Below are 25,913 nucleotides of genomic sequence, written 5' to 3' on the forward strand. Positions count from 1 at the left end.
TAAGTTTGGCCATGCAATAGTTAAGCGAAATTGGGCGGTATGATAATGGGTCGGTTTTATCTTTGACAGTCTTGAGAATGGGAATGATTACACTAATTGTATATGGTTCGGTATGTGGCCGTTTAGTATAAGATTTTATAAGTCAATTATTCGGTGCTGAAGATTCGTAGGTAGAGCTTTAATCATATCGTAATTAATTCTATCAAAGCCTGGAGTTTTTACTTTCAGTGTGTTTAGGGCAGAGGAGAATTAAATAATGTCAATCTCTATTGGGAGAGCTCTTTTCTCGGGTGTGTGTCGTCAGTTGTCTTGAGTTATTTTAATTTTGTTTTCAATAAATGTTTGGGATAAATTTCGATCGAGTGATTCAGATGACAAATTTTCGCAGAACAAGTCAGCTATGTTTTGTTGTTGGGTGATGAATAGGCTAGGAATGTGTGGGTAATTTAGACAGTGAATTCCCTTGGTGGAATTTAGCTCGCAAAATCGGCGGATATTACTACATATCTTTTGTATGGACGACTTAGGATTAATCTCCTCGGAAAACTGGTAAATTGCGCCTCTTTTAGAGATTTTAAGGGCGCGCCCAAGGATCGCTGATTTTTTCCTGTAATCGATAATGTTTTCGGTGGTAATATTTCTTTTTAGAGCATATCATGTAGTATTTTTGGCAATGCGTAGGCCCTTGAGCTCTTTGTTCTACCAAGGTACTGATTTTTGTGCTCTTGAAGAAAATTCTGGTATGCTTTGGTGTCCACTTTATAAAATAATATTGTTGATAATGGCTGCTTCTTGATTGATAATCGCGCTATAGGGGGTTGTCAGATTAAATGAGTTTGACAGCGATTCATAAAATTTCCAGTCAGCTTTGACTGTATTAAATGGGGATCTTCTTATCATTGAGTGTATTTGGGTGGATAAAATAAATGCGTGATGATTGGAAGGTGATCACTTCCGAAAAAGTTGATTTCTATTTTCCATTCTGCATGTATTGCCAGCTCTGCTGAGCAAGGAGTGAGGTCTATGTGTGTGAGAGTGTTGCGTGTGCTTAAGTGTGTGGGGCTCTTGTCATTAAGAATGATATAGTTTGACTGCACAATGTATTTTTGCAGGATGGCTCCTTTTTTGTTGTTAGTGGGAACCCCAGCTTCTATGCCAACAGTTGAAGTCTCCAGTAACTAGCGTTGACTTGTTGTTTGCAGGGAGCAGTACTGCTTGCTAATTTTTGATATTAAAGATGGATTTTGGTTGGAGGTAAGTGGATATTATATTAATTTTTTTCTTGGGAGCATATCTCAATGCAGATTGCAGTGGCGAGAAAAAAATCTTTGAATTGTCTTGTGAATAGGTATTCAAACACCGCTATAAGAAGGTGAGAGTCAAAAACTGATAGTTTGTGGGGATAGGGTATATTGAGTTGAATCTAAGATGAGTCTCTTCCAAAGTTAAAATATGTGGGTGGTGTTCTTTTATTAATGTTTGCAGCTCACTGTAGTTATTGACGTAGCCATTTATGATCCATTGCAAAATTTTTAGAGACATAGGATTGGTAGGGAATTAGAGAAATGCTATCAGAGAAAAAGTTAAGATGATATGCAGATGACTGGAGGACTACGCTCTACGACATCAACTACAGTGAGTACCGCTGTAATTAAGAGCCGCTCCCCCTCCCCCGTCGATCCCCACGCCTAGCGCAAATCTATTGATTTGCTGGTGTCGGGTGTAGCACTTGATGGGGAAAGGGGAGCGGACTCCGTGCACTACAGCATTAATTAAGTTCCAACATCTGAGTCGTCGCGTGACATGTCAACGTTCGAGAAGATGACATCGTTCGTCTTGTCATAGCTTGTAAATACAAGAAGGTAAATTCTTTTTTAAAATGATTACTTGTTTTTTTTTCTTTCTCCTTTAGTAGGGTCTTCACGATTAGATAAGTTTTTCGGAAATATTTTAACGGTGGAGTTGAGAGGGGTAATTGTAGGTGTTATTTCGCTATTGGTTTTTTGTGGTGTAATATAATAATTAGTTGTTAGGTCTGGGTGTGCCTCGAGTTGTAGATTAAAATAGCCTTTCTAACCTCGACATTTTCTATAGTTTTTACGAATTTCTGCTGCATGACAAAGATCGGGCATACTCTGTAAATTGAAGAGTGGTTGCTGTTGGGTAACTTGGCGTATTTGCACTTAACGCAGTTTGTGCCATAAAAGCAAGTTTTATCATTTTCTGGATTGGTGTGGAATTCGCTTGCACAGTTGATGCAGAGTTTAGTGTTGCGATATACGTTGGAGATGTTTTCGAACCGGAAGGCATGAACCTTAACTGATTTGTAGCCGATTTATATATTCTCCGGAGTTGAGACAGAGGCCAAATTAAGAACAAGAGAGAACGCTACAGTCGGGTTCCCGACTATCTGATACCCGTTACTTAGCTAGTGCGAAGAGAAATTACAACACTGACCGTTTTTGGCGGTTTGTGGGCGTTAGAGTGGGCGCGTAGTTAAATTTACAAGACGAACAAAAATGTGAAAAAATTTCCAAACATTTTTCAAAAGTGTTGGCGTGGCAGCTTTGGGCGGTTTGTGGGCGTTAGCGTGGGCGTGGCAAATAATTTCTCTGCAGATCAATAGAAATTGACAATACTAATATAAAAATGAAAAAATATCAAAACATTTTTCAAAAGTGTGAGCGTGGCAGTTTTGGGCGGTTTGTGAGCGTTAGAGTGGACGTGGCAACATCCATCGACAAACTTGTGCTGCGTCTATGTCTCTGGAGTCTGTAAGCTTATTCTCAACTTTCTAGCTTTTACAGTTCCTGAGATCTCGACGTTCATACGGACGGACCGACTGACGGACGTACAGACGGACGTACAGACGGACATGGCCAGATCAAAGACATTAGAATAACAAGATGCGTAACGCCATACGACTTTTTTGCACACGATTTTTTTGTGCTGGCTCTAGAGCTGGCTCCAGGCTCTCTAGAAAGTTTGTTCAGAAGCCAGAGAGCGAAGAGCTCTATACCCAGCAGCTCTCTTGTACGCTTACAGCGACAGCTGTGCACACGTATGCACATGTATTGTAAAAATGTGCCCTTCATTTTAGAGGTGTTTAGACTTCAAATCTATATTATTTTTTATAAACTGCCACCTCGTAAAAACTCTAGTTTTTCATGGCCTTAACATAACAATTATTCATATTCAACATAGAAATAATAATAGCGCAATCTGTGTGCACAATAATACATAATAATTTTTAAATATGACTTTATATTGGAATAATTGTCATTAGAGTATTTAGCGTGCGACGTGTGAGAATTATAAGAAGACAATGATTCTTCGGTGATTATGTCCGCACTTCGTGCTTCAAGAAATCAATTTTGCAATAAATAGTTTCCATATTTTTATTTATTTTATAAATATTAATTTCTTACTGAAATGAAATATTTATTACGAATATATTTTGGGTGGGAAAAAAAGGGCGCCAACTTTTTTGTTTTAGTTTTTAATTCCTCTGAATCCGTTTGCTTAAAGCTTATACGCAGAAGCTCCTAGTTTTTTTTTAAATTTTCGCTATATAACCGAAAACATATTCAATTGATGTATTTTTGTTGCATTAGTAAAATACGGAAGTATAAGCGCCAATAGTAATTGCGATAATTAGTGATAATATACATATAATTACATTTGTAACGCCCTCCCAGTGGTGTTCCCTGGGTACCGATTATTACATGTTATTAATTATCAACCTAAATATTTAAACGTTAGCTAATTCGAGCGGCAATTTTAACAAATGATATTTCAATACAAAAAAATTCTTTCGGCATCAATTCATAAATAACATTTTATTAGATCATATCGAAACTGACCAAAACATTAATCAAATTCGTTTCTTAGATACAAATTGAAAATCGTCTTCTTGTGCTAACTAGCACAAGCACGCACACATACACACCATCTCCTTTATTGTTTTTACTCACAAGTATGTAAGTTCAATTTTTAGATTTTTAGGCTCTCAATTTTAGGCGAGCGAAAAGAGAGCAATTTTGGTCGTCACCAAAAAAAAGGCTGCATAGTGCAAAACCAATGTATGGTCGTTACGCATCTTGTTATTATAATGTCTTTGGCCAGATCGACTCGGCTCTTGATCCTGATCAAGAATATATATATCGGGAACGCTTCCTTCTGCCTGTTGCATACTTTTCAACGAATCTAGTATACCCTTTTACTCTACGAGTAACGGGTATAATGACTAATCCAGTATCGACTAGAACTTCATACTGTTTTTTTTTTTTTTTGACCTCGGACATGTTTTGTGCTTTTAATTCCTTTTTGATTTCTTCTTCAGTAGAGGCGCGTAAATCATTTGAGTAAATACGCCTTCTGTAGTATTGAGCGTTGTGTGTTCAGAGACTTCAATTGCGAGCTCTCCCATGATTTTAAGTCTTAGTAGTTTAAATGCTTGGAGGCAAGTTTTGGTTTTTACCAAAGGATTCCTGTTCTTTTTTTAGCAAATATAACTTCCCCATTACAGGTAAAGTCAATTTGTTATACCCGTTACTCGTAGAGTAAAAGGGTATACTAGATTCGTTGAAAAGTATGTAACAGGCAGTAGGAAGCGTTTCCGGCCATATAAAGTATATATATTCTTGATCAGGATCAGTAGCCGAGTCGATCTGGCCATGTCCGTCTGTCCGTCCGTCTGTCCGTCCGTCTGTCCGTCCGTCTGTCCGTCGAGATCTCAGCAACTACAAAAGCTAGAAAGTTCAGATTAAGCATACAGACTCCAGAGACATAGACGCAGCACAAGTTTGTCGATTCATGTCGCCACGCCCCCTTTTACGCCCACAAACCGCCCAAAACTGCCACGCCCACACTTTTGAAAAACGTTTTGATACTTTTTTCACTTATGTATTTTTCTTGTAAATTTCTATCCATATGCCAAAAAACGTTTTGCCACGCCCACTCTAACGCCCACAAACCGCCCAAAACTGTAACGCCCACACTTTTGAAAAACGTTTTGATATTTTTTCATTTTTGTATTTGTCCTGTAAATTTCTATCCATTTGCCAAAAAACGTTTTGCCACTCCCACTCTAACGCTCACAAACCGCCAAAAACTGTCAGTGTTGAAGACTCGCCTTCGCACTTCCACTAGCTGAGTAACGGGTATCAGATAGTCGGGGAACTCGACTATAGCGTTCTCTCTTGTTTTTTTTTATCAAAAACGGTGAAGTTTTAATTTTTGGTTCGTAACAGGGCTTTGGTTTGTAACGGTGGTTAGATAAAACGCGCAAATAAACACACACTGACACGTCTGGTCAGTGCGAAAGTCAAACTCGAACTGAATTTGTTTATAACTAATTGAGATTATATAGATAATTTGATATACTTATAACAGCCCTGACAAGCATACAAATTCTCTAGGCAACCAAAAAGTACGTCAAAATATCTGATTTTATTGAATTTAAATACACAAGTTTTTTTATAATTTAATATTAAAACCAATAATTTTATTTTCAGGTGCGTCATGCTTTTAAAAATGGCGATGCGTCCCGAGATCTGGCCTCAACCATTTGATATTAAACTTAATTGGCTTGATAAAGTACTTGCTACAGTGGAAACTCCTCATCACAACTTGAACAACATATGTACTGGAATAGATGTGTTAACATTTTTAACTACTATACTGAATCCAGATCAGTTGGTGTCAATTATAAGACCGGTTCAACGAGGGCTGTCCTTATGTATAATTCATCAAAATACAAGAATTGTGCGGCTGATGCATATGTTTTTAACTCGAATAATGGGAATTTTTCCACCTGACACGCAACATAAACATGACGATCTCGATTTATTATACAGCGCTGTTAGTAAAATGATAGCTGAGAACCTAACATTATACGAACAGACTCTGCAACCGAATGCTTCGTCGCTTTTTGGTACCTTAATGATATTAAAAGCGTGCACTACTAATAATGCATGTTATATTGATCGAATTTTGGTCCAGTTTATAAGGGTTCTGAATCGTCTTACAAAGTTTCATATAAACACCATTGGCGGTAATACTGTTACAAGCCAATCTCCTGATTCAAATACTTTACCTTTAGAGCTCCTAGTTCTCTCCTTGGAATTAATCAAAAATAGGATCTTTGTAATGAGTGTGGAAATCAGAAAACTTTTCTTAGGCACAATTTTGGTTAGTCTAATAGAAAAGAGCTCGGATGTAAAAATTATAAAATGTATAATTAAAATGCTGGATGAATGGATTAAAACGAAAGAACCAAATGCTATGATCCAAGTTCCTTCTATTCGCGAAAAGTCGGCCTTGCTGGTAAAGTTAATGCAAAACGTTGAAAAGAAATTCACTGATGAAATTGAACTTAATATTCAATTCTTGGAAATCATAAATTTTATATACAGAGATGAAATTCTTAAGCAAACAGAGTTAACAAACAAATTGGAGGGAGCATTTTTAAATGGGTTACGATTTCAAAATCCAAATGTACGTTCAAAATTTTTTGAGATATTAGACTCATCAATGCGGCGTAGACTTCACGATCGATTGTTATACATAATTTGTTCCCAAGCTTGGGACACAATTGGTTCCCATTATTGGATAAAACAATGCATTGAATTGCTTATTTTAACAGCCAATACAATGATGCAAATTCAATGTTCAAATGAAGAATTCAAAATACCCAGCATTACTTCAGTCATTCCAGTACACCCATCAGATACACAGGAAAATTCGTTTGTATCCTTTTTATCATCTCAGTCGGAATCTTTTGATATTATACAAACTGTTGATGATAAGGACGACGTGTTTGATATTGATTTAACACTTGAGTTCACTGCTGATCGCAAAGAAGATTGCCAACAAATACTACCAAATCGACGTGTTAATCTGATTGAGCTAGTTTACAAGCAAGCTGAATTTTTAGAAGCAAACCGAAATATTAGGACCGACCAGATGCTTGTCGCCACATCTCAGCTATGTCATATTGACACACAATTAGCGCAAAGCGTTTGGCTATCTATGTTTCCCCGTATTTGGAGTATATTCACTGAAGATCAAAGGTATAATATCACAAAAGAACTGGTTCCTTTTTTATCATCAGGAACTAACGTTAATCAAAAAGACTGTTATCCAAGTACATTAAATACTTTTGTAGAGAGTTTAACTAAATGTGCGCCACCCATATATATTCCACCTAATTTATTAGCTTACCTGGGCAAATCTCATAACCTATGGCATAGAGCTATACTTGTTTTAGAAGACATGGTCGTCAATCAATCAATGCAATTCAAGGATATTGATGGAGGTGAAATTCACTTGTCTGACTCAGATGTACAACAATCTAATAATATATTCGAGTCACTCTCAAAAATGTATTCTTCAATGCATGAGGAAGATCTTTGGGCTGGCCTATGGCTTAAATTTGCACACTATCCAGAAACAAATATAGCTGTTTCATATGAGCAAATGGGATTTTTTGAAGAAGCCCAAGGTGCCTATGATCTAGCAATGACCAAATTTAAACAAGATTTAAGTAATGGAGTTGTTAATACATATGTTAATTGTGAATTACTGTTGTGGGAAAATCACTGGATGCGGTGTGCTAAAGAATTGAATCAATGGGACATTTTACTGGACTATGCCCAAACTAATAAGGACAAAAATATGTTTTTAATTCTTGAAAGTTCATGGCGTGTACCTGATTGGAATTTGATGAAAACCGCGCTAGCTAAAACAGAACAATGCTATTTAAAACACTACGGCTTTAAAATCAACCTTTACAAAGGGTATTTGAGTATTCTTCACCAAGAAGAAAGACAAATAGGCAATATCGAACGCTATGTAGAAATGGCATCCAGCTTATGCATTCGTGAGTGGCGTCGATTGCCTAGCATAGTTTCACATATTCATTTGCCGTATCTTCAAGCTTCACAACAAATTATGGAGCTTCATGAAGCAAGTCAAATCCACCAGGGACTAGCTCAATCGCGCAATAATTCACTTCACGACATGAAAGCCATCGTAAAAACTTGGCGTAATCGTTTACCTATTATTTCTGATGACTTGTCGCATTGGAGTGACATATTTACATGGCGACAACATCACTATCAAATAATAACACAACACTTAGAACAACAATCGGATCAAGGAAGTACAATGTTAGGAGTGCACGCATCAGCACAAGCTATAATTTCTTTTGGAAAAATAGCTCGAAAACACAACTTGACTGGTGTTTGTCAAGAGACATTGTCGAGGATATATACAATTCCCTCTGTTCCGATTGTGGATTGTTTTCAGGTAATTTAATCGAACATAATGGGATTAATGTATTAATGTATAATGTATTAATTAAGGTTTAGAGTTAACATAAGAAGATAGTTATAACTATTACTCGCAGAGTATTCTATATTCCTTGAAAAGTATGTAATAGGCAGAAGGAAGCGTTTCCTACCATGTAAGGTATATATCTTCCTCACGATCAATAGCGGAGTCGCTCTGCCCATGTTCGTCTGTCCGTCCGTATGAACGTCAAAATCTAAGGAACTAACGGGTGTTTTTTTTAGAGGTATAGAACTTTAAGTTGGCATTACTGTTCAAGATGGCGACCGATTTAACAGCTGTCAAGTGATTTATTCTCAGTTTGGTTTGGCAATTCGTCATGAATAGACTCACGCCTGAACAACGCTTGCAAATAGTGCAATTTTATTTTGAAAATAATGGTTCTGTGCGGAATACGTATCGCGCACTACGTCCATTTTATCGTATTTAGCGATGAAGCGCACTTCTGGTTGAATGGCTACGTCAACAAACAAAACTGCCGCATTTGGAGTGAAGCTAATCCTCAAGTGTATGTCGAAACACCGTTACATCCAGAAAAACTGACTGTTTGGTGCGCTGTATGGGCTGGTGGAATCATTGGTCCGTACTTCTTCAAAAACGATGATGGCCAGAACGTTACAGTCAATGGTGATCGGTATAGAGCCATGATTACTAACTTTTTCATTCCTGAATTGAACGACCATAATGTCAGGAGCTGTGGTTCCAACAAGACGGCGCAACGTGTCACACAGCTCGTGCCACAATCGATTTATTGAAAGATACGTTTGGTGACCGCTAATTTCACGTTTTGACCTGTGAATTGCTCCAAGATCTTGTATTTAACACGCTAGACTACTTTTTGTGGGCTATGTAAGTCATTGTCTATGCGGATAAGCCACAAACGCTAAACCATTTGGAAGACAACATCGCCGTGTTATGCCGATATACGGCCAAATATGTTGGAAAAATCATTGCAAATTGGACGTCCAGATTGGACTACATCCGAGCCAGCGTGCGGTCATATGCCAGAAATCATATTTAAAATGTAATGCCACAAGATTATCTTTCATGTCAATAAAATTCATGTCAATCGAATAATCCATCGTTGTTTTATTGCAATTTAAAGTTCTATACCTCTAAAAAAAACACCCGTTATAAAAGCAAGAAAGATTAGATTAAGCATGCAAACTACAGAGACGCAGCGCAAGTTTGTTGACCCATGTTGCCAAGCCCAATTCAACACAAACCGCCCTAAACTGCTACACCCACACTTTAGGAAAATGAGTTTATTTGTTTTCCTTTTATAAATCGTCTTGTAAATTACTATAGATTGCCACGGCCACTCTAACGCCCACAAACCGCGCAATACTGCCACGTCTACACCTTTGAAAAATGGTTCGGTATTTTTTCAGTTTTTTATTATATATTTAAATTTATACCAATTTTCAAAAATCTTTTTGTCACGCCCACAAGCCGCCCAAAATATTCACGCCCACTCTTTTTAAATTTTTTCATTTAATTCTTTTTTTTAAACATATTTTTATTAATATACAGGAAAAGTTTGAAAATTTCTCGTTTGCACATCCACTAGCTGTGTAACGGATATCTGATATTCGGGAAACTCGACTATCTCTTGTTTTTGTTATACTTGGAAATTTTTCAAAACGTTTTTTTGTTTATAACTATTAAGACTTAAGGAATAAGTGGATCGTTATATTAATTTTCCTTAAATAACAAGAATGTTATATTCCTTTGATCTGATGTTTTTTTAAACATGAGTTATTAATTTTGACAAACAAAAGTGTTAGCATCAACCTAAAATATTACTGCAAAGAGAGAGCAAGAGTGTTAAAGCTTGCTGATTTCCGATAGCGTTTTGTTCTTATTTTTTAAGTGTATACCGTGGTAATTTACTATATATTTTATTTTTTAGAAGATAATTCTTTGTACGTATTTATGAAGTGAAAGCTCTTTTTAATAAATATTTTTCTATTCCTTTTAAAATAAATGTATATGTATATTGATAAATTTATGTATGGGGCTTCCAGCTACAGTACTAAAGCACATATGTTAAATTCTACTATCATATGTCTGTTTGGTCATTGTTATTTCTTTATTGCTGTTAAAGATGATAAGAAAGGTGCTGCCATCGCCAACCTTTTCTAATGGTTTTAGGTATTCTATTGATATTCTATTAAATTAAATCTTTTACTCATGCTTAATCAGAAAAATTGTGTGATTTATTTTTATTTTTCTTGCCTATTTTAAGTTGGTTTAGTATTAATAAAGTTTGAATCGGTTATCCTGTAATAGAATCACCTGATTTTAGTTATTTTACCTCTTGTTTGTTAGTTATATCTTACTTATAGGATTCCTCTTTTCTGAAATTTGCAGAAAATTCGGCAACAGGTAAAATGCTACCTGCAAATGCCCTCAACATCTGGAAAAAATGAAATTAATGAAGCCCTGGAGGTCATTGAGTCTACCAATTTAAAATACTTTACTGGTGAAATGAATGCAGAATTTTATGCTCTAAAGGGGCTATTGTTAGCTCAAATTGGAAGATCAGAGGAGGCTGGAAAATCATTTAGTGCTGCTGCACAGCTTCATGATGGCCTAACCAAAGCCTGGGCGATGTGGGGCGACTATATGGAACAAATATTTTTAAAAGAAAGGCAAATTGCATTAGCCGCCAATGCTTTAATTTGTTATTTACATGCAAGCAGAAATCAAATTGAAAGCAAAACCCGAAAATATATTGCAAAAGTTTTGTGGTTTATGTCTTATGATAATAATACTAAAATTCTCATCAGTACTTTAGAGAAGTATGTTCCCGGCATTCCACCCTCTTATTGGCTACCATGGATTCCTCAGTTGCTTTGTTGCTTAGAGCAGTTCGAAGGCGATGTTATATTAAATCTCTTAAGCCAAGTAAGTATAAAAGATAACATTTGTATGTCTCTGCACAGATGAAGACGTTTCTGATCCCATTTCAGGTTTAGCAACACCATCCATCTCAATATAAACTAGATTGTCGGTTTTTGTTTGACAAAAATGTTCGGCGCTTTTACGAAGCGACCATATCGTTATCAAACAGTATTTCCAAGTAATTCCGTCAAATTGATTTTCCCACAAAAGTTCGTGAGTTCCAACTCACATACCCGTTACCCGTGCGAACGAGAAAGTTGAACAATATTTTTGGCATAACAATAGAAAATGGCAAAAAAAAATTAAAAGTAAATGTTAAAAGTGTGGGCATGAGGTTCATGGGCGGCTTGTGGTCATTGGAAGAGACGTGGCAACAAGTTTTTGTGCATATTGATACAAGTTGGTGTGGAAAACAGTTTTTTGACATAATGATCGTCTTAATAGGGGAAAGTCAGAAGTTTAGATAAAAGGATAAAGTCCATTATAGCCAGAACATTGTACTCTGTTGTACGCTTGAGATCTCGGCGCCGACTGGACTCATTAATTGATTTGTCGTTTTGCATAAAATTGGCTTAGCGATTTATAAAGTTTATGGCATTGGCCCTTTGTTCGTCCGCCTGTCTGTTCGTCCGCCTGTCTGTCCGTCCGCCTGGCTGTCCGTCCGTATGACCGTCGAGATTATAAATTAGGCTTGCAAATTCCAGAGACATAGACGCAGCGCACTTTAACTGACGTCCACATTTTTAAAATATGTTTTGATAATTTGTTATTTATTTGGTTAGTCATGTCGTTTCTATCGATTTGCCAAGCCACTTTAGCACGTCCACTCCTGGTTCGCACTGTACCGTTTCTCTTGCCTTATTCTTAATATGTAATCGGGTAATTTTATACAGAAATTACTTTCTTAAACAGCTGAGTTTGTTTGCATGTAAAATGTGCAGTGGTAAACTGTTTTAAAATTTGTTTAATGATTATTCAGCGCAATATTGTTGACAAATATTGCTACGCCCACAATATTTTTTTACGCGCGAGTCCTTCGGCTACACTTCCCTACCATGTACCATGTATCTACCATGATTTAAGATTAGGGGTACGTAGTTTCCGATTCTTTGCGGTCCGAGTGAACTAAGTATTTTGGACTCCAAACAGTCGATCCATACTCAAGAATCGGACGGACTATGAGTATGAATATGAAAATTAATAAGGTTTTGGTTATGTAAGGATAATCAACTTCCTTTGACCACATTTTTATAAGGCCAAGCACACCCCTGGCCTTATTGACTAATGACGAAAACGTAATTATTTTGTTTGGATTTTTTAATCATTTTATTAGTCTTGTAATACGGATTTATAAAATATTCTTTTATACTGCATACATTGTTAACATCTACATATATTCTTAAATCAAATCTTATAATTAATTTAGATTGGAAGACTTTATCCTCAAGCGGTTTATTTCCCGATTCGGACTTTATATTTGACTCTAAAAATCGAACAACGCGAAAAACATAAAACTGCTGAACAGGCCGGAAAAGTATCATGCTCGGTAAGTATATTATTTTATATTTGCTCATTTATTTACATTCATGTTAAAAGTTTATGCACTTTGAAATGTAAAGATACCAAGCACATTGACATTAATGACATTGCCATTTTTAATGCACGTAAAACATCCTTTGACCAATCAATGGCCAACGTGTTTCTTTTAATGAAGCAAATGACCAGCACAAATCACCAGCACCTACGTTGACGATTAAGATTAAGAATGCAGATTCTAGAGACGCCAGGATGTCACGCTTACTTTAACGCCTACAAACCAGACATAACTGTTATTCCCACACTTCGGACTTTTTTTTATTTTGTTTAATTTTATCTATTTTATTCTTAGGCTGTTATGCTTCTAAAGAATTCTATAGACACAATATAGAAACGAGTACAGAAATGAGGAAATATATAAATATAAGTAATTTTTTTAGTAAGATCTAATTAAGTTTAAAAAAAATAAATGTATTGATTTAAGAGCGGCACAGAATCAAAGTTAGAGATAATAGGATAAGGTCTATTATAGTCATAATTCTCTGTAGGGGTCATGCATCTCATAGTTAGATCTACAGTGATTTAGGACTAGGGGAATGAAGTTTTTAGTGTATCTGCTTGGAGCAGAAGTTTAACCGACTAACCAAGTCGGGACTATCAACTTAACCACGAATAAGCTTACAAATAAAAACTGTTCCAAGCATCGTTCTACGGTTATCTAGGGAGGGTAAATTAATTAACATTAGTCGGACCAGAGAAATGAATAAGGTTTTAGTCATGTAAGGATCATCAACTTCCTTTGACCACATTTTTATAAAACCAAGCACACCCCTGGCCTTATTGACTATAGACGAAATATGGTCAGAAAATTTTAGATTGGGGTCCAGAAAAACACCAAGATCATTAGGTTATTCTGTCCAAAAGCACCCAATTAGAGTGTAAGTCGCGTGTCTAGGGTTGACACGACAGAAGGTCATAACTTTACACTTCGAGCCATTTTAGTCTAGTACGCTATCACTGCAGCATATTTGAAAGCAATCTAGATCGGATTGCAAATCCAAATGACAAGAAATGTCCATATACTGGAGGCATAACTTAACATCGTCTGCGTACATGAGTACACGCGAATGTATGATTAGTAAGGGAAGGTTGTTAATAAATAATTTAAAATGGAGCGAACACCTAAAATGACTCCAATTTACAAGATTAACAGGGAAACCGAATAAATCAAGTTTCCTTACTAGTAGACAATGATTACCAGAGTCAAATGCTTTACTAAAGTCAGTGTAGAGGACATCTGTTTGAAGATTGTTTTTGAAGCCCTGTATTACCAGGGAAGTTAGATCCAAAAGGTAAGTGGTTGTTAATTTGCGTTTTATAAAACCATGCTGACATGGTGATATAATTGACCTACAAAGGTGCTGCAAATAGGGAGTGATAATGTTTTCAAAAAGCTTGCATCCAATTTGTTACCTTTTTTATGGAGAGGGATCACAATGGACTCCTTTCATATATTGGAGAACTGCTAAGATTTCGGGGCCTGGCGAACTGGCTTAACATTATGAAAATCGTAAAGCAGTGAAGCTTTCGATTAGAGTGGACAAAATATTAAATTTGACTTTGACAGTTGAAGAGTAAGGTAATGAGGTAACGTGGTAATATTAAAATCACCTGGAACTACCAATCAGCTATGCGAAACAGCAACAAAAAGTACCTCCTCTGACGTAAGGGTAGACCTAACCTCAATTAGGATTCCACCTCTCCGTCTGGAGGGACAATCATGCCTGTATATTTTGTACATATTTTGGAAAATTTCAGAGTGAAGTAATTTCGGCTTTACCCCGTGTTTATAGACAATGATATTGGATGCAAAGGAAAGGCTATCAGAATACAATATAGTTAGCTTGCTATGCAAGCCTCTTGCATTTTGATAGGAGATAGTAAGACTAGATGTTAATTTTTTGAAGAAGAAGAATAGGTGGGTGGTGCAGTGGTCTGACCGCGTAAGTGAAGTTTCGTATATCTTATTTTTAGTCTTAGGCTTCAACTCCTTCTGGCTAAAAATCACCAGAACATATGATCGTAAATAGTTATCTATTAGTAGGACAGTTATCTTGAAAGATGAAATGTACCTAGCGTAAGAAAAGTTAAAAATGTCCACTTTTATATTGTTGGCTTTTGTCTTGTCTTGGTGCTCCCCTTAGGCATCACAACAGTATTTTAGATTTGGGTTCCTTGCCAGGTCATAACTTGTTCGGCCGTTAAGACCAGCACGCTTAGTGTGTAATTTTTGGGTGCTCAGGTTTTATTACCTGACGGCATTTGTTAAGGCATTTATTTCCATGTTTTAAAGATACAGACCACTGTACAAAGACACAAAATTAAAACTTGTAAGCGAGCTGTTAAATGTACCGCAAAAGCGCAATCAGCACACTTAGAACTTTGAATTTTGTGTGTGAGAGCGAGAGAGAGCGAATGCGCGCACAGCGCGGTTTATGTGCATACATAAGCAAAACCAAACAGCACTGCGAAAAAACGCACGAAAGAGAGAGTAAAGAATCGACTCGGCTATTGTTCCTGATCATGAATATATATGCTTTATATGATCGAAACCGCTCCCTTCTGTCTGTTACATAATTTTCAACAAATCTAGTATACTCTCTTACTCTACGAGTAACGGGTATACTAATAAAAGTGTTTCAAAAGTGTGGTCGTGATAGTTTTGTTAGGATAGTGGGTGTTGGAGTGTGCGAGACAAAAACTTTTTTTGGCAAATCGGTAAACATTTAATACATATCAGATTTGGCTGGTTGTGGGCGTTAAAATGGGCGTGGAAAAAAGTTTTTTGGCAAACCAAAAAAGGATTACATGCTAATTCAAAAATGAAAAAATATCAAAACATTTTTCAAAAGTGTGGGCGTGGCAGTTTTGGTCGGCTTGTGGGCGTTAGAGTGGGCGTGGCAACATGAATCGACAAACTTGCGCTGCGTCTATGTCTCTGGAGTCTGTATGCTTAATCTCAACTTTCTAGCTTCCTGTAGTTCATATGGACGGACGGACAGACGGACACCGCCAGATCGACTCGGCTACTGATCCTGATCAAGAATATATATACTTTATATTGTCGGAAACGCTTCCTTCTGCCTGTTACATACTTTTTAACGAATCTAATATACCTTTTTACTCTACGTAAACGCTCGGTCGGAAACGCTTCCTTCTGCCTGTTATATACTCTTCAACGAATCTAGTACATAAAAATATAAATAAAATGAAACAAACTCAAAACAAATTGTTAAAGTGTGGGCGTTGCAGTTGTGGACGGTTTACAAGAATGATAATATCAAAACCCGTTTTTAAATGTGTGTAGGCCTGACAATTTTGTGTGTATAATGGGCGTTAAGTGGTCGTGGCAACGTCTGGAATCTGCATGTCTAATCTCAGCTTTCTAATTTCTGTAATCTCGTCGTTTATACGGACGGACATGGCCAGATCGACTCAACTACTTTATATACCAACGAGTATAAAAAGACCGTTGGGTAAATTTTAAGTAGAAAGACGGGATTGAGTAAAAAGGCAAGTGGCAGATATTAAATTCTGACTACAATTTTTAAGACCTTACAGCGGTTAAATATGTATATGGTTTAAAAACTCGCATTTTTGAACCTTTTTAAGATTAAGTCGTACGATTAAATATTTTATTATATAAATGTTACTTTTTTTTTTTAGAATATGGACGGAACTACGTTAAGTTTTGGAAGGGGCGCAAGTCACGGAAACATTTCATCAATTAATCCAATTAAAGCAACTCCACCCATGTGGCGCTGCTCTAAGGTGATGCAATTACAGAGAGAAGTACATCCCACAATATTAAGTTCTTTGGAAGGAATTGTAGACCAAATGGTTTGGTTTAGAGAAAGCTGGACAGAGGAAGTTCTTCGACAACTACGCCAAGGCTTAATAAAATGCTATGCCATAGCGTTCGAGAAGAGGGATACTGTTATCCATTCAACTATAACCCCTCACACGTTGCATTTTGTTAAAAAGCTTGGTTCAACGTTTGGCATTGGAATAGAAAATGTTCCGGGATCAGTAACCTCCTCAATTTCGAATTCTGCAGCTTCGGAGTCTCTTGCTCGACGCGCCCAAGTTACTTTTCAAGATCCAGTATTTCAAAAAATGAAGGAGCAATTTACTAATGACTTTGATTTTTCAAAACCAGGTGCCATGAAATTGCACAATTTGATATCAAAATTAAAAACATGGATAAAAGTTCTAGAGACAAAAGTTAAAAAGTTACCCACATCATTTTTGATAGAAGACAAGTGTAGGTTTTTATCAAACTTTAGTCAGAAGACAGCTGAGGTTGAACTTCCTGGAGAATTGTTAATTCCCTTATCATCTCATTATTATGTCAGAATCGCAAGATTCATGCCGCGTGTGGAAATAGTACAAAAAAATAACACTGCAGCGCGTAGGTTATATATAAGAGGAACTAACGGGAAAATATATCCGTACCTTGTAGTTCTAGATTCCGGTTTGGGAGATGCTCGCCGAGAGGAAAGAGTTTTGCAATTAAAACGCATGTTGAATTATTATTTGGAAAAGCAAAAAGAGACAAGTCGAAGATTTCTAAACATAACAGTACCAAGGGTTGTCCCAATATCGCCACAAATGCGATTAGCAGAAGATAATCCAAACAGTATTTCCTTGTTAAAAATATTTAAAAAATGTTGTCAGAGTATGCAGGTTGACTACGACATGGCAATAGTTAAGTATTATGACCGACTTTCTGAAGTACAGGCCAGAGGAACTCCAACCACACATACCATATTAAGAGAAATATTTTCTGAAATACAATGGACTATGGTCCCAAGGACATTACTAAAGCATTGGGCTTTGAAAACATTTCCGGCGGCTACTGACTTTTGGCATTTCCGAAAAATGGTAAGCAATATTCAAGTTTTATATAAATCTATCACCCTTTTATTATGAAATAACTTTGAAATTTAAATTTTTTAATATTTGCTGAGCACGTATACATTAAGTTTACGAGATTTTTGTGTATTCTCTTTTTATTTGTTTCGTAAGGATCATATTAGGTAATGAGACTTTTTTTATTTGTATATACCAAGTAGGACACTGCTCTTTAAATTTGTAAAACAGGAATCTTAATCATTTGAAGACATAAGCGGAAATGGTTTCGTGAGACGCATACAAAAAGTTTACGAAGCTTAATAGCAATGTTCCTAAGCTAGATTTTTGTGTATTCTCTTTCTATTTGTTTAGTAAGTCTCATATTAGGTAAAAAAGGTTTTTTTAAAGGTATATACCAAGTAGGACACTGCTCTTTAAATTAGTAAAACAGGAATCTTAATCATTTGAAGACTTAAGCGGAAATGGTTTTTTTCGAGAACTCAAAGGATATAAACTTATAAAATTCGTTGGAACTTTAGAATTGGTCTCGAAATGCAATAAATCTGGGGTAAAACGAGATGGGATGTATAGATGGGGACTTTCTAGTTAGGGGTGCCTATAGTGATAAAGCGATAATGATGTTATGTAATAAGACTGCACTACGATCCATCAATGTAGACAGGTTAAGCAAAGCCTGTCTCTCTAAGGCTGTAAGGTGCTTCCCGTTTCCCAGTTTGTGGTTTTTGCTAATACAGTAAAATGTTTCTGAAAAGATTTTAGTATATGCTAAGTCCACATTTTATAGTACTATTCTTGTGATCGGCACCATAATTAAACTTAAACAGTAATTCTGAAACCCGTGGAGTTTAAACTCGTATGTCATCATTATGGGTATAAATATAAATGTTAGAGTTATTAGGGGTGCCAGCTGTTGGACTTGATGAAACCGGATCGGCAGTAAGTTCTATATGGTTTGTCACTTCAATAGCAATGTTTATTTTTGCGGTCTGTGATTTGAACTGAAGAATTATCATTACGATAGGCAGTAGGTGATTACAATGAAGAATTAAAAAACATTTTGGAACTTGCTTAAAAGAATGCTTAGTCGATTATGTTGGTGTAAGCTTAGCTTAAAGAACGGCTCAAGCTCGAGATGACCGAACGCCGCGCAAGATAGATAAATAGAAAATCGACTTAGTATAAAGATGTATAGCTTAAAAATTAATATTAAGAGTCGTAGTAGTTAAGAAATTCGGATGTAATGGATTGCAGAACTTCGGAACATTTGGGACTGTTAGATTGTTAGAGAGTAGTTAAGGCACTATTGGGTCATGCCAGCAAATTAATGAATATATTCAAGGTTCAGCACCGTTAGATCGAGGCGTCTTAGTTCTGGGTCAGTTATACAATACCTGTTGCTATTTTATTTTTATACCCGTTGAGTAAAAGGGTATACTAGATTCGTTGAAAAGTATGTAACAGGCAGAAGGAAGCGATTCCGACCATATAAAGTATATATATTCTTGATCATGTCCGTCTGTCCGTCCGTATGAACGTCGAGATCTCAGGAACTATAAAAGCTAGAAAGTTGAGACTCAGCATGCAGACTCCAGAGACATAGAAGCAGCGCAAGTTTGTCGATTCATGTTGCCACGCCCACACTTTTGAAAAATGTTTGGATATTTTTTTATTTTTGTGTTAGTCTCCTTAATTTCTATCGGTTTGCCAAAAAACTTCTTGCCACGGCCACTTTAACGCCCACAAACCACAAAAACTGTCAGTGTTGAAAACTCTCCTGCGCACTTTCACCATCTGAGTAACGGGTATCAGATAGTCGGGGAACTCGACTATAGCGTTCTTTCTTGTTGTATTTCCTGTATTGACGCCCAAATCGTAACAATAATTAGAGCTGTTTCTAAGAGTTAACAGATCGCTGAGACGATTGTTAATCGTCTTCATTTACTTAAGGTAGAAGAAGGCTTTATTGTCATTCACCATTTTAATAACAATAATTAAGTTCGGGTTACTTTGATCGAATTCTGACGACTATATAATATAGGTTCCATTGAAACATTCCAAAAATTAATGGAGACTTTTACTTTTGACCGTCCGCTTCTACGGAAACTTGTTTTTCCCTTTCTTTTTATTACGAAAAAAAAACATGTACGAAGACTTAATTTTAGTTTTTAATAATATAAAACTTATAGCTCTGGGTTAGCACTATAATTGGTGTTAAGGTCGATTTCGGACATTCGTTTTCAAGATAATTACAAAAATGTAAGATATTCGCACGCGACACAGACAGAACTCACTGATTTCAGCGAAACTTGATGAAAGATTTTTATGCAATTAATTTAAGTAGTTTTTTTTAAATTGAATTTTATTCACTGTCGCACGCGACATTTTCTAGCATCATATTTTCTAAATTGTTTTATACTTTTTAATTAAATTAGAAAAACATAGAATGAATTCAAAGTTTTTATACCCGTTACTCGTAGAGTAAAAGGGTATACTAGTTTTTAATATATTTAACATTTTTTTTAATTAATTTCAGACTTATGAAAAACTACTTATATTAACTAACTTAAATTATATAGTTGAAGAAGTCAAAAACAATTTTTTAAATGAATATGCTGTTTTAGCAGCTTTCGTATGTTGGCGATTGCAACCAAACCTATGCATCTGGCTTATACCAGGTATAAACAGTTGTTCTTTTTCGATGTCGCACGATTAATGAACGACATTAATAGAAACTGATAAGCTCATGGGAAATTTTCTGTAATTAGATACGTGAAAAAACCCCACTTTTATAGAGTTTGAATTTTTTGGCGGCGGTTGTACTTTCTGGAGAATTGCCTATATGTATATCTCGGACCCGTACAAATCTGATTACTATATTTTAACAATTATTTAACAAATTATTTGTCAACATCGGTACAACGGATATTCGGCATTGTATCTTAAACCTATTGCCTTGGGTATCGTTCCAAACACTTTCTATTAATAATAAGTTGTAAGTTACTTTTGGTTACTTTATAAGGGACAAGTTTGATCGAATTTCAATTGTGACAACCCTATAGCGTACTCAGTTTCTACCCCTATATTCTTCACTGTACAAATTCCTAAGCGTTCTGTCGCACCTTTTCTCGTTTATTGTTGAGTTCTTCTATCTCTAAATGTTTAGAAAACTCGTTGTTTCTTCTTTCATATTTTCAATCCAGTCAAAATTTGTGAATATACTTGGTAGTACCATGCTAAGTGCTGTTATTATTTATTTTCTAAACTCTGTCGACCTGGCGGTTCCAGTTGAGTTGATTATATTAGCACATTTTGTACATAATTTAAAACATACATTTTTTATACATTTTTTAAAAATCATATTTTTATTTCAGCAAAAACTAATAATAGGTTTTAATTATTTTTCAGCTTACCTTGCAATTGGCTTTGGCATTCCTATGCGAACACGCTTTAAATCTTACTCGTCTGAATGCGGATATGATGTACCTTCATCAAGACTCTGGACTTATGAATATATCTTATTTCAAGTTTGATGTTAATGATGATAAGTGCCAGCTTAATCATCACAGACCTGTCCCATTTCGCCTGACTCCGAATGTTGGGGAATTTATAACACACTTTGGAATAACTGGACCTTTATCTGCAGCAATTGTGGCAACAGCTCGGTGTTTTATTCAACCAAATTATAAATTATGCTCAATATTACAAACTATTTTAAGAGATGAAATAATAGCCCTGCAAAAAAAAGGGTTCAGAGAATGTAAATTAAACGAAGGATCTGAAGACCGCTATTCCGAAGGAAATTGTATGGAGCATACAGTAAACATTGTGAATTCAGCAGTGGATATCATATTGACGCGATTTAATAAAATATCTTATTTTGATAGCATTGAAAATAAGAAGATTTCCATGCTCGTTCAATCAGCAACTAACATTGATAATCTGTGTCGTATGGATCCTGCTTGGCATCCCTGGCTATAATATCCTATTTAATTAGTTATGTGTTACAGTTAACACCAAATAAAAAGATATTTTGTATCGAAAGCCATTAAACTATAATAAATGATTACATTTGAATTCAACTAATTTATTTACTAAATGTTGCAAAGGGTATTAAACATTTTTCAAAAAGGGCCGACCATAAAATACGAAAGGTCGACTAGTAATTCTTTGACACAAATATAGAGTCAATTAAAAAGAATACATAATTTAATTCATGAGACCGAATCTCGCTGTCCAGTTTTAAAATGCTGATCTTGTCCTGGAAAAGGACATGAACCAGGGGAGAGGCATCCGATGCATAGGCACCATTTTACCAGCATAAGCTCGCCGTATTTGGGTCGTGTGATCTTGGTCGTTGGATCTCTCACTTCTCCAATAAAAGCAGAATAGATTTATAAGTGTGAAAAAAAAAAAAAAAAAAAAAAAAAAAAAAAAAAAAAAAAAAAAAACCCACAAAAAAACCAAAAAAAAAAAAAAAAAAAAAAAAAAAAAAAAAAAAAAAAAAAAAAAAAAAAAAAAAAAAAAAAAAATATAGAGTCAATAAAAAGAATACATAATTTAATTCATGAGACCGAATCTCGCTGTCCAGTTTTAAAATGCTGATCTTGTCCTGGAAAAGGACATGAACCAGGGGAGAGGCATCCGATGCATATGCACCATTTTACCAGCATAGGCTCGCCGTATTTGGGTCGTGTGATCTTGGTCGTTGGATCTCTCACTTCTCCAATAAAAGCAGAATAGATTTTATAAGTGCGTGAAAAAAAAGTTTTTATACCGGTCGCCAGTCATTCGTCCTCACTGTCCCACCACATCTTACCTGTTGCTATATTCCCATACCTTCAAACTTTACGTGTGGCCTTTTATGTAGAAACCGCCTTGAATCATGTAAAATTTTGTTATAAGTGCTACTGGGAATTACCTTTTAAAACAACAGGAGGCTCTGCAGGTTGTCCTATGGGACGGCTTAGATACTAAGGCTAGGTTTGCCTGAAAATGCGCACTTCCCCAAATACAGAATATGCTACCTACCTTTGGCCTGGCTCTGACTGACTAGTGGTATAGCTTATTCTCTCCCGGAATCCAGAAAGAATCCCTGTTTCAGGCAAATCGAGGTATTTTTCCGAAATAGAGCTTTTAGTCTTACAATTTTAAAACAAGGGCGCATGTAAAAGGCTCGAAGTTATCAATGAGGAGACGGATGGAATGACTTCGCAAAAGAACATGCGTACCCCATTCGGACTATCACCTGATCTTGTTTTTTTTCCTCCTTTTGTATCTGGCGACCAATTAACTTCTGCAGTCCTGAGCCCCATTTGCTATATACTGAGTTAGCCAGGCTATTGATGGGGGTATTATTGGGCATTGATATAGCTAGCAATGCGGGTAAAAACCTATAAACCTGTAATAAGAACAATTTCAAAGGCCATCATGAAAAGGTTTGTTTAAAACATGTATTACATGTTCTTAGGTGACATAAAAACCTTTTGCATGGAACACCCCGACACTTTTGCCCATAGCATTGCCCAACTCATATAACGTTTTGCCCCATTTATCCCCATTTGTTCCATTTTATCCGGTAGGCTTAACTCTGGGTCTGCGAATTGTATGCCGCCTAGTTTTCGTAAAACCAGGTATGCAGAGCCGTGGTCATCCCAAACATTGCATACTCGTATTATGGCTCCATACCGATCGACTCTTGTAGGCCACTTTGAAGGGTAACTGAACTACCATCATTGGTCCGTGGGTGCGGTCCAGAGGTCTGCATGAATACAGTCACAGCAACATTTGGTACTCTCACTCAAATTTGGCAAATGTGGTAAAGGCATGAGTAAAAAATTTACTATAACCGTACGGCGAGGCAATGCACGAATGAGTACTCGCGATCAAGTACTCGGAATAACCGAAACGGTTAACTGTGCGCCGCATTGGCGTCGTCAAATTTATTGCGTGTTTGTTTTATAGTTTTTTTTTAATACAAGACATAGAAAAATAGAAAGACATGGATTAATTACTATATATATGTATATAATTTATTTATTATATTTTTCAATTACTGAACGCAGAAACATAATTTTGTTTATAGTATCAGAATTGTTAGCAATAAAACATCGTTTTTCTGAAATTAAATTTCTAGCATCTGAAAATGCTTTACTATTAATGTTTTATTCTATTTACACATATATTATGTTGTACATATGTCCGCAATTTACTAAAGCTTACGCTTTCGTCCGAGCTCTGCATTCTCATCATTAAATTTGTTGCTCTGCTGCGTGTCCAAGCAATGAACGACGAGAATGCCAAAATTTTAGACGAGTACTCTAAACATTTACTCTGCACTCATTGTATCCATTCCGCTTTGGTTTGAATTTCACTCATTTCGCATACAACGAAAACAACGCTAAACAATGCGCAATTCACTCTGTTGAAACCGTTTCGGCACGCCGAATTGTGAGTCAGTCTTGTGAGTACTCAAATAACCGAACATCTTGAGTGCACTCGAGCAGACCTCTAGTGCGGTCCCATAATGTCTGGTTCTAAAACCAGACCTTTGCCCGGGCTGTTCCGTTCCTGGCATTCCTCCTCGTTTGGAGGGTACCCAGAGTTTTCAAGCTCTATCGTCATAAATGCGTAATTTGTCCTAGCTTTATGGCGAACGGTCGTGTTTTTTTTCTGCACTCCGAATTTATTTTGCGTTTATCAAAACCAGTGGCGGTTTTAATTTAATTTGTATAATTCAATTTTGTAAACTTAATAATTCTTTTCTTTACTCTCTCTTTCGCGCGATTGTTTGCAGTGTAGTTTGGTGTTGTTTTTGTGCGCACATTAACCGAGCTGTGCATGCGCTCTCTCACTCTCTCGCTGTCCCAAACAAAATTTAAAGTTCTAAGTGTACATTGGGTACAGTGAACAGCTCGTTTACAAGTTAAAGTTTTTGTGTCTTTGTACAGTTGTCTGTATCTTAAAAACATGAAAATAAATGTTGTCTGCTTCAGGTAATAAAGCCTGAGCAGCCAAAAATGACTTGTTGGCTGTGTGATAAAATGGTATACATTAAGTGCGCTGGTTTTAGCGGCCAAGCAATTGATGACCTTGCAAACGAGATGAAATCGTTTATGCGCCAAACGAAAATGGCATAAAAGGACAGATCAGCAGTTATGGCGTAGCTAGAGAAAGTTTTCGTCGAGCTGATGATCTCTTTTCCGCGCTAGACTCACAATTTTACAGCCTTAAGCTGTAAAATAATTAGGATACCTAAGGATACCATACCGCAGCCAATGGCAAATGATCAACAGGAACAGCTGATAAGTTGTCAATCGCTCCAAATACTCAAATGTTGCTAGGATCGGCAGCTAAAAAAGATTCGGAGCAATCCGATCCATTCGTTGAGGAGAGAGTCCACCTTGGGATTGCTTGATATTCCGATTTGTCCGCACTGGTTTCTCAACCAGTGATTCCACCTTTCCCCATTAGTTTACCACCACAAAGGACTATTGAGTCCGGACTACCAGCACAAGTTGGCCCTTAAGAAATACAAACTGAATGTATTGAATTATATACAAGACAACAAAAGCCGAATATATAAATGTGGAAAAATTGAACTTTTCTTGCGATAGGGACATTTCATCTTTCAAGATAACTGTCCCTAATGAACTATTTTCGATCACATGTGCTGGTGATTTTTGGCAAGGTAGTATGGTGGTAAAGGAGTTAGAAGATAATATTAAAAACAAGAGAGGACGAGTTCCCCGACTATCTGATACCCGTTACTCAGCTAGTGAAAGTGCGAAGGAGGCTCTTCAACACTGACAGTTTTTGGCGGTTTGTGGGCGTTAGAGTGAACGTGGCAAAAAGTCTTTCTGCAGATCGATAGAAATTTACATTACTAACAAAAAAATGAAAAAATTTCAAAGCATTTTACAAAAGTGTGGGCGTGGCAGCTTTGGGCGAATTTTTTTTTTTGCAAATGGAGAGAAATTTACAAGACTTATAAAAAAATTTAAAAATATTAAAATATTTTTTAAAAGTGTGGATGTGGAGGTTCGGGCGGTTTGTGGGCGTTAGAGTGGGCGTGGCATAATGAATCGACAAACTTGCCCTGCTTCTATGTCTCTGGAGTCTGTATGCTTAATCTTATCTTTTTAGCTTTTGTAGTTCCTGAGATCTCAGCGTTCATACGGACGGAC

General features: G+C 36.4%; 1 protein-coding gene across 2 annotated transcripts in view; it reads left to right on the forward strand.

The window, feature by feature from the left end:
* The window catches only part of LOC122626569 (transcription-associated protein 1), a 189,537-nt gene extending 167,733 nt beyond the window's left edge, over positions 1 to 21,804 (forward strand). For both annotated transcript variants that reach the window (XM_043806879.1, XM_043806880.1), the window contains exons 17-21: positions 5,517 to 8,310; positions 10,726 to 11,262; positions 12,686 to 12,805; positions 16,522 to 17,739; positions 21,136 to 21,804. In XM_043806879.1, coding sequence (XP_043662814.1) covers positions 5,517 to 8,310; positions 10,726 to 11,262; positions 12,686 to 12,805; positions 16,522 to 17,739; positions 21,136 to 21,708 — 5,242 coding nt within the window. In that variant the 3' untranslated portion in view covers positions 21,709 to 21,804. The remainder of the gene's footprint in view (positions 1 to 5,516; positions 8,311 to 10,725; positions 11,263 to 12,685; positions 12,806 to 16,521; positions 17,740 to 21,135) is intronic.
* Positions 21,805 to 25,913: the final 4,109 nt, after the last annotated feature.

The sequence above is a fragment of the Drosophila teissieri genome, chromosome 2L (assembly GCF_016746235.2).
Source record: "Drosophila teissieri strain GT53w chromosome 2L, Prin_Dtei_1.1, whole genome shotgun sequence".
Taxonomy (NCBI): Eukaryota; Metazoa; Arthropoda; class Insecta; order Diptera; family Drosophilidae; genus Drosophila; species Drosophila teissieri.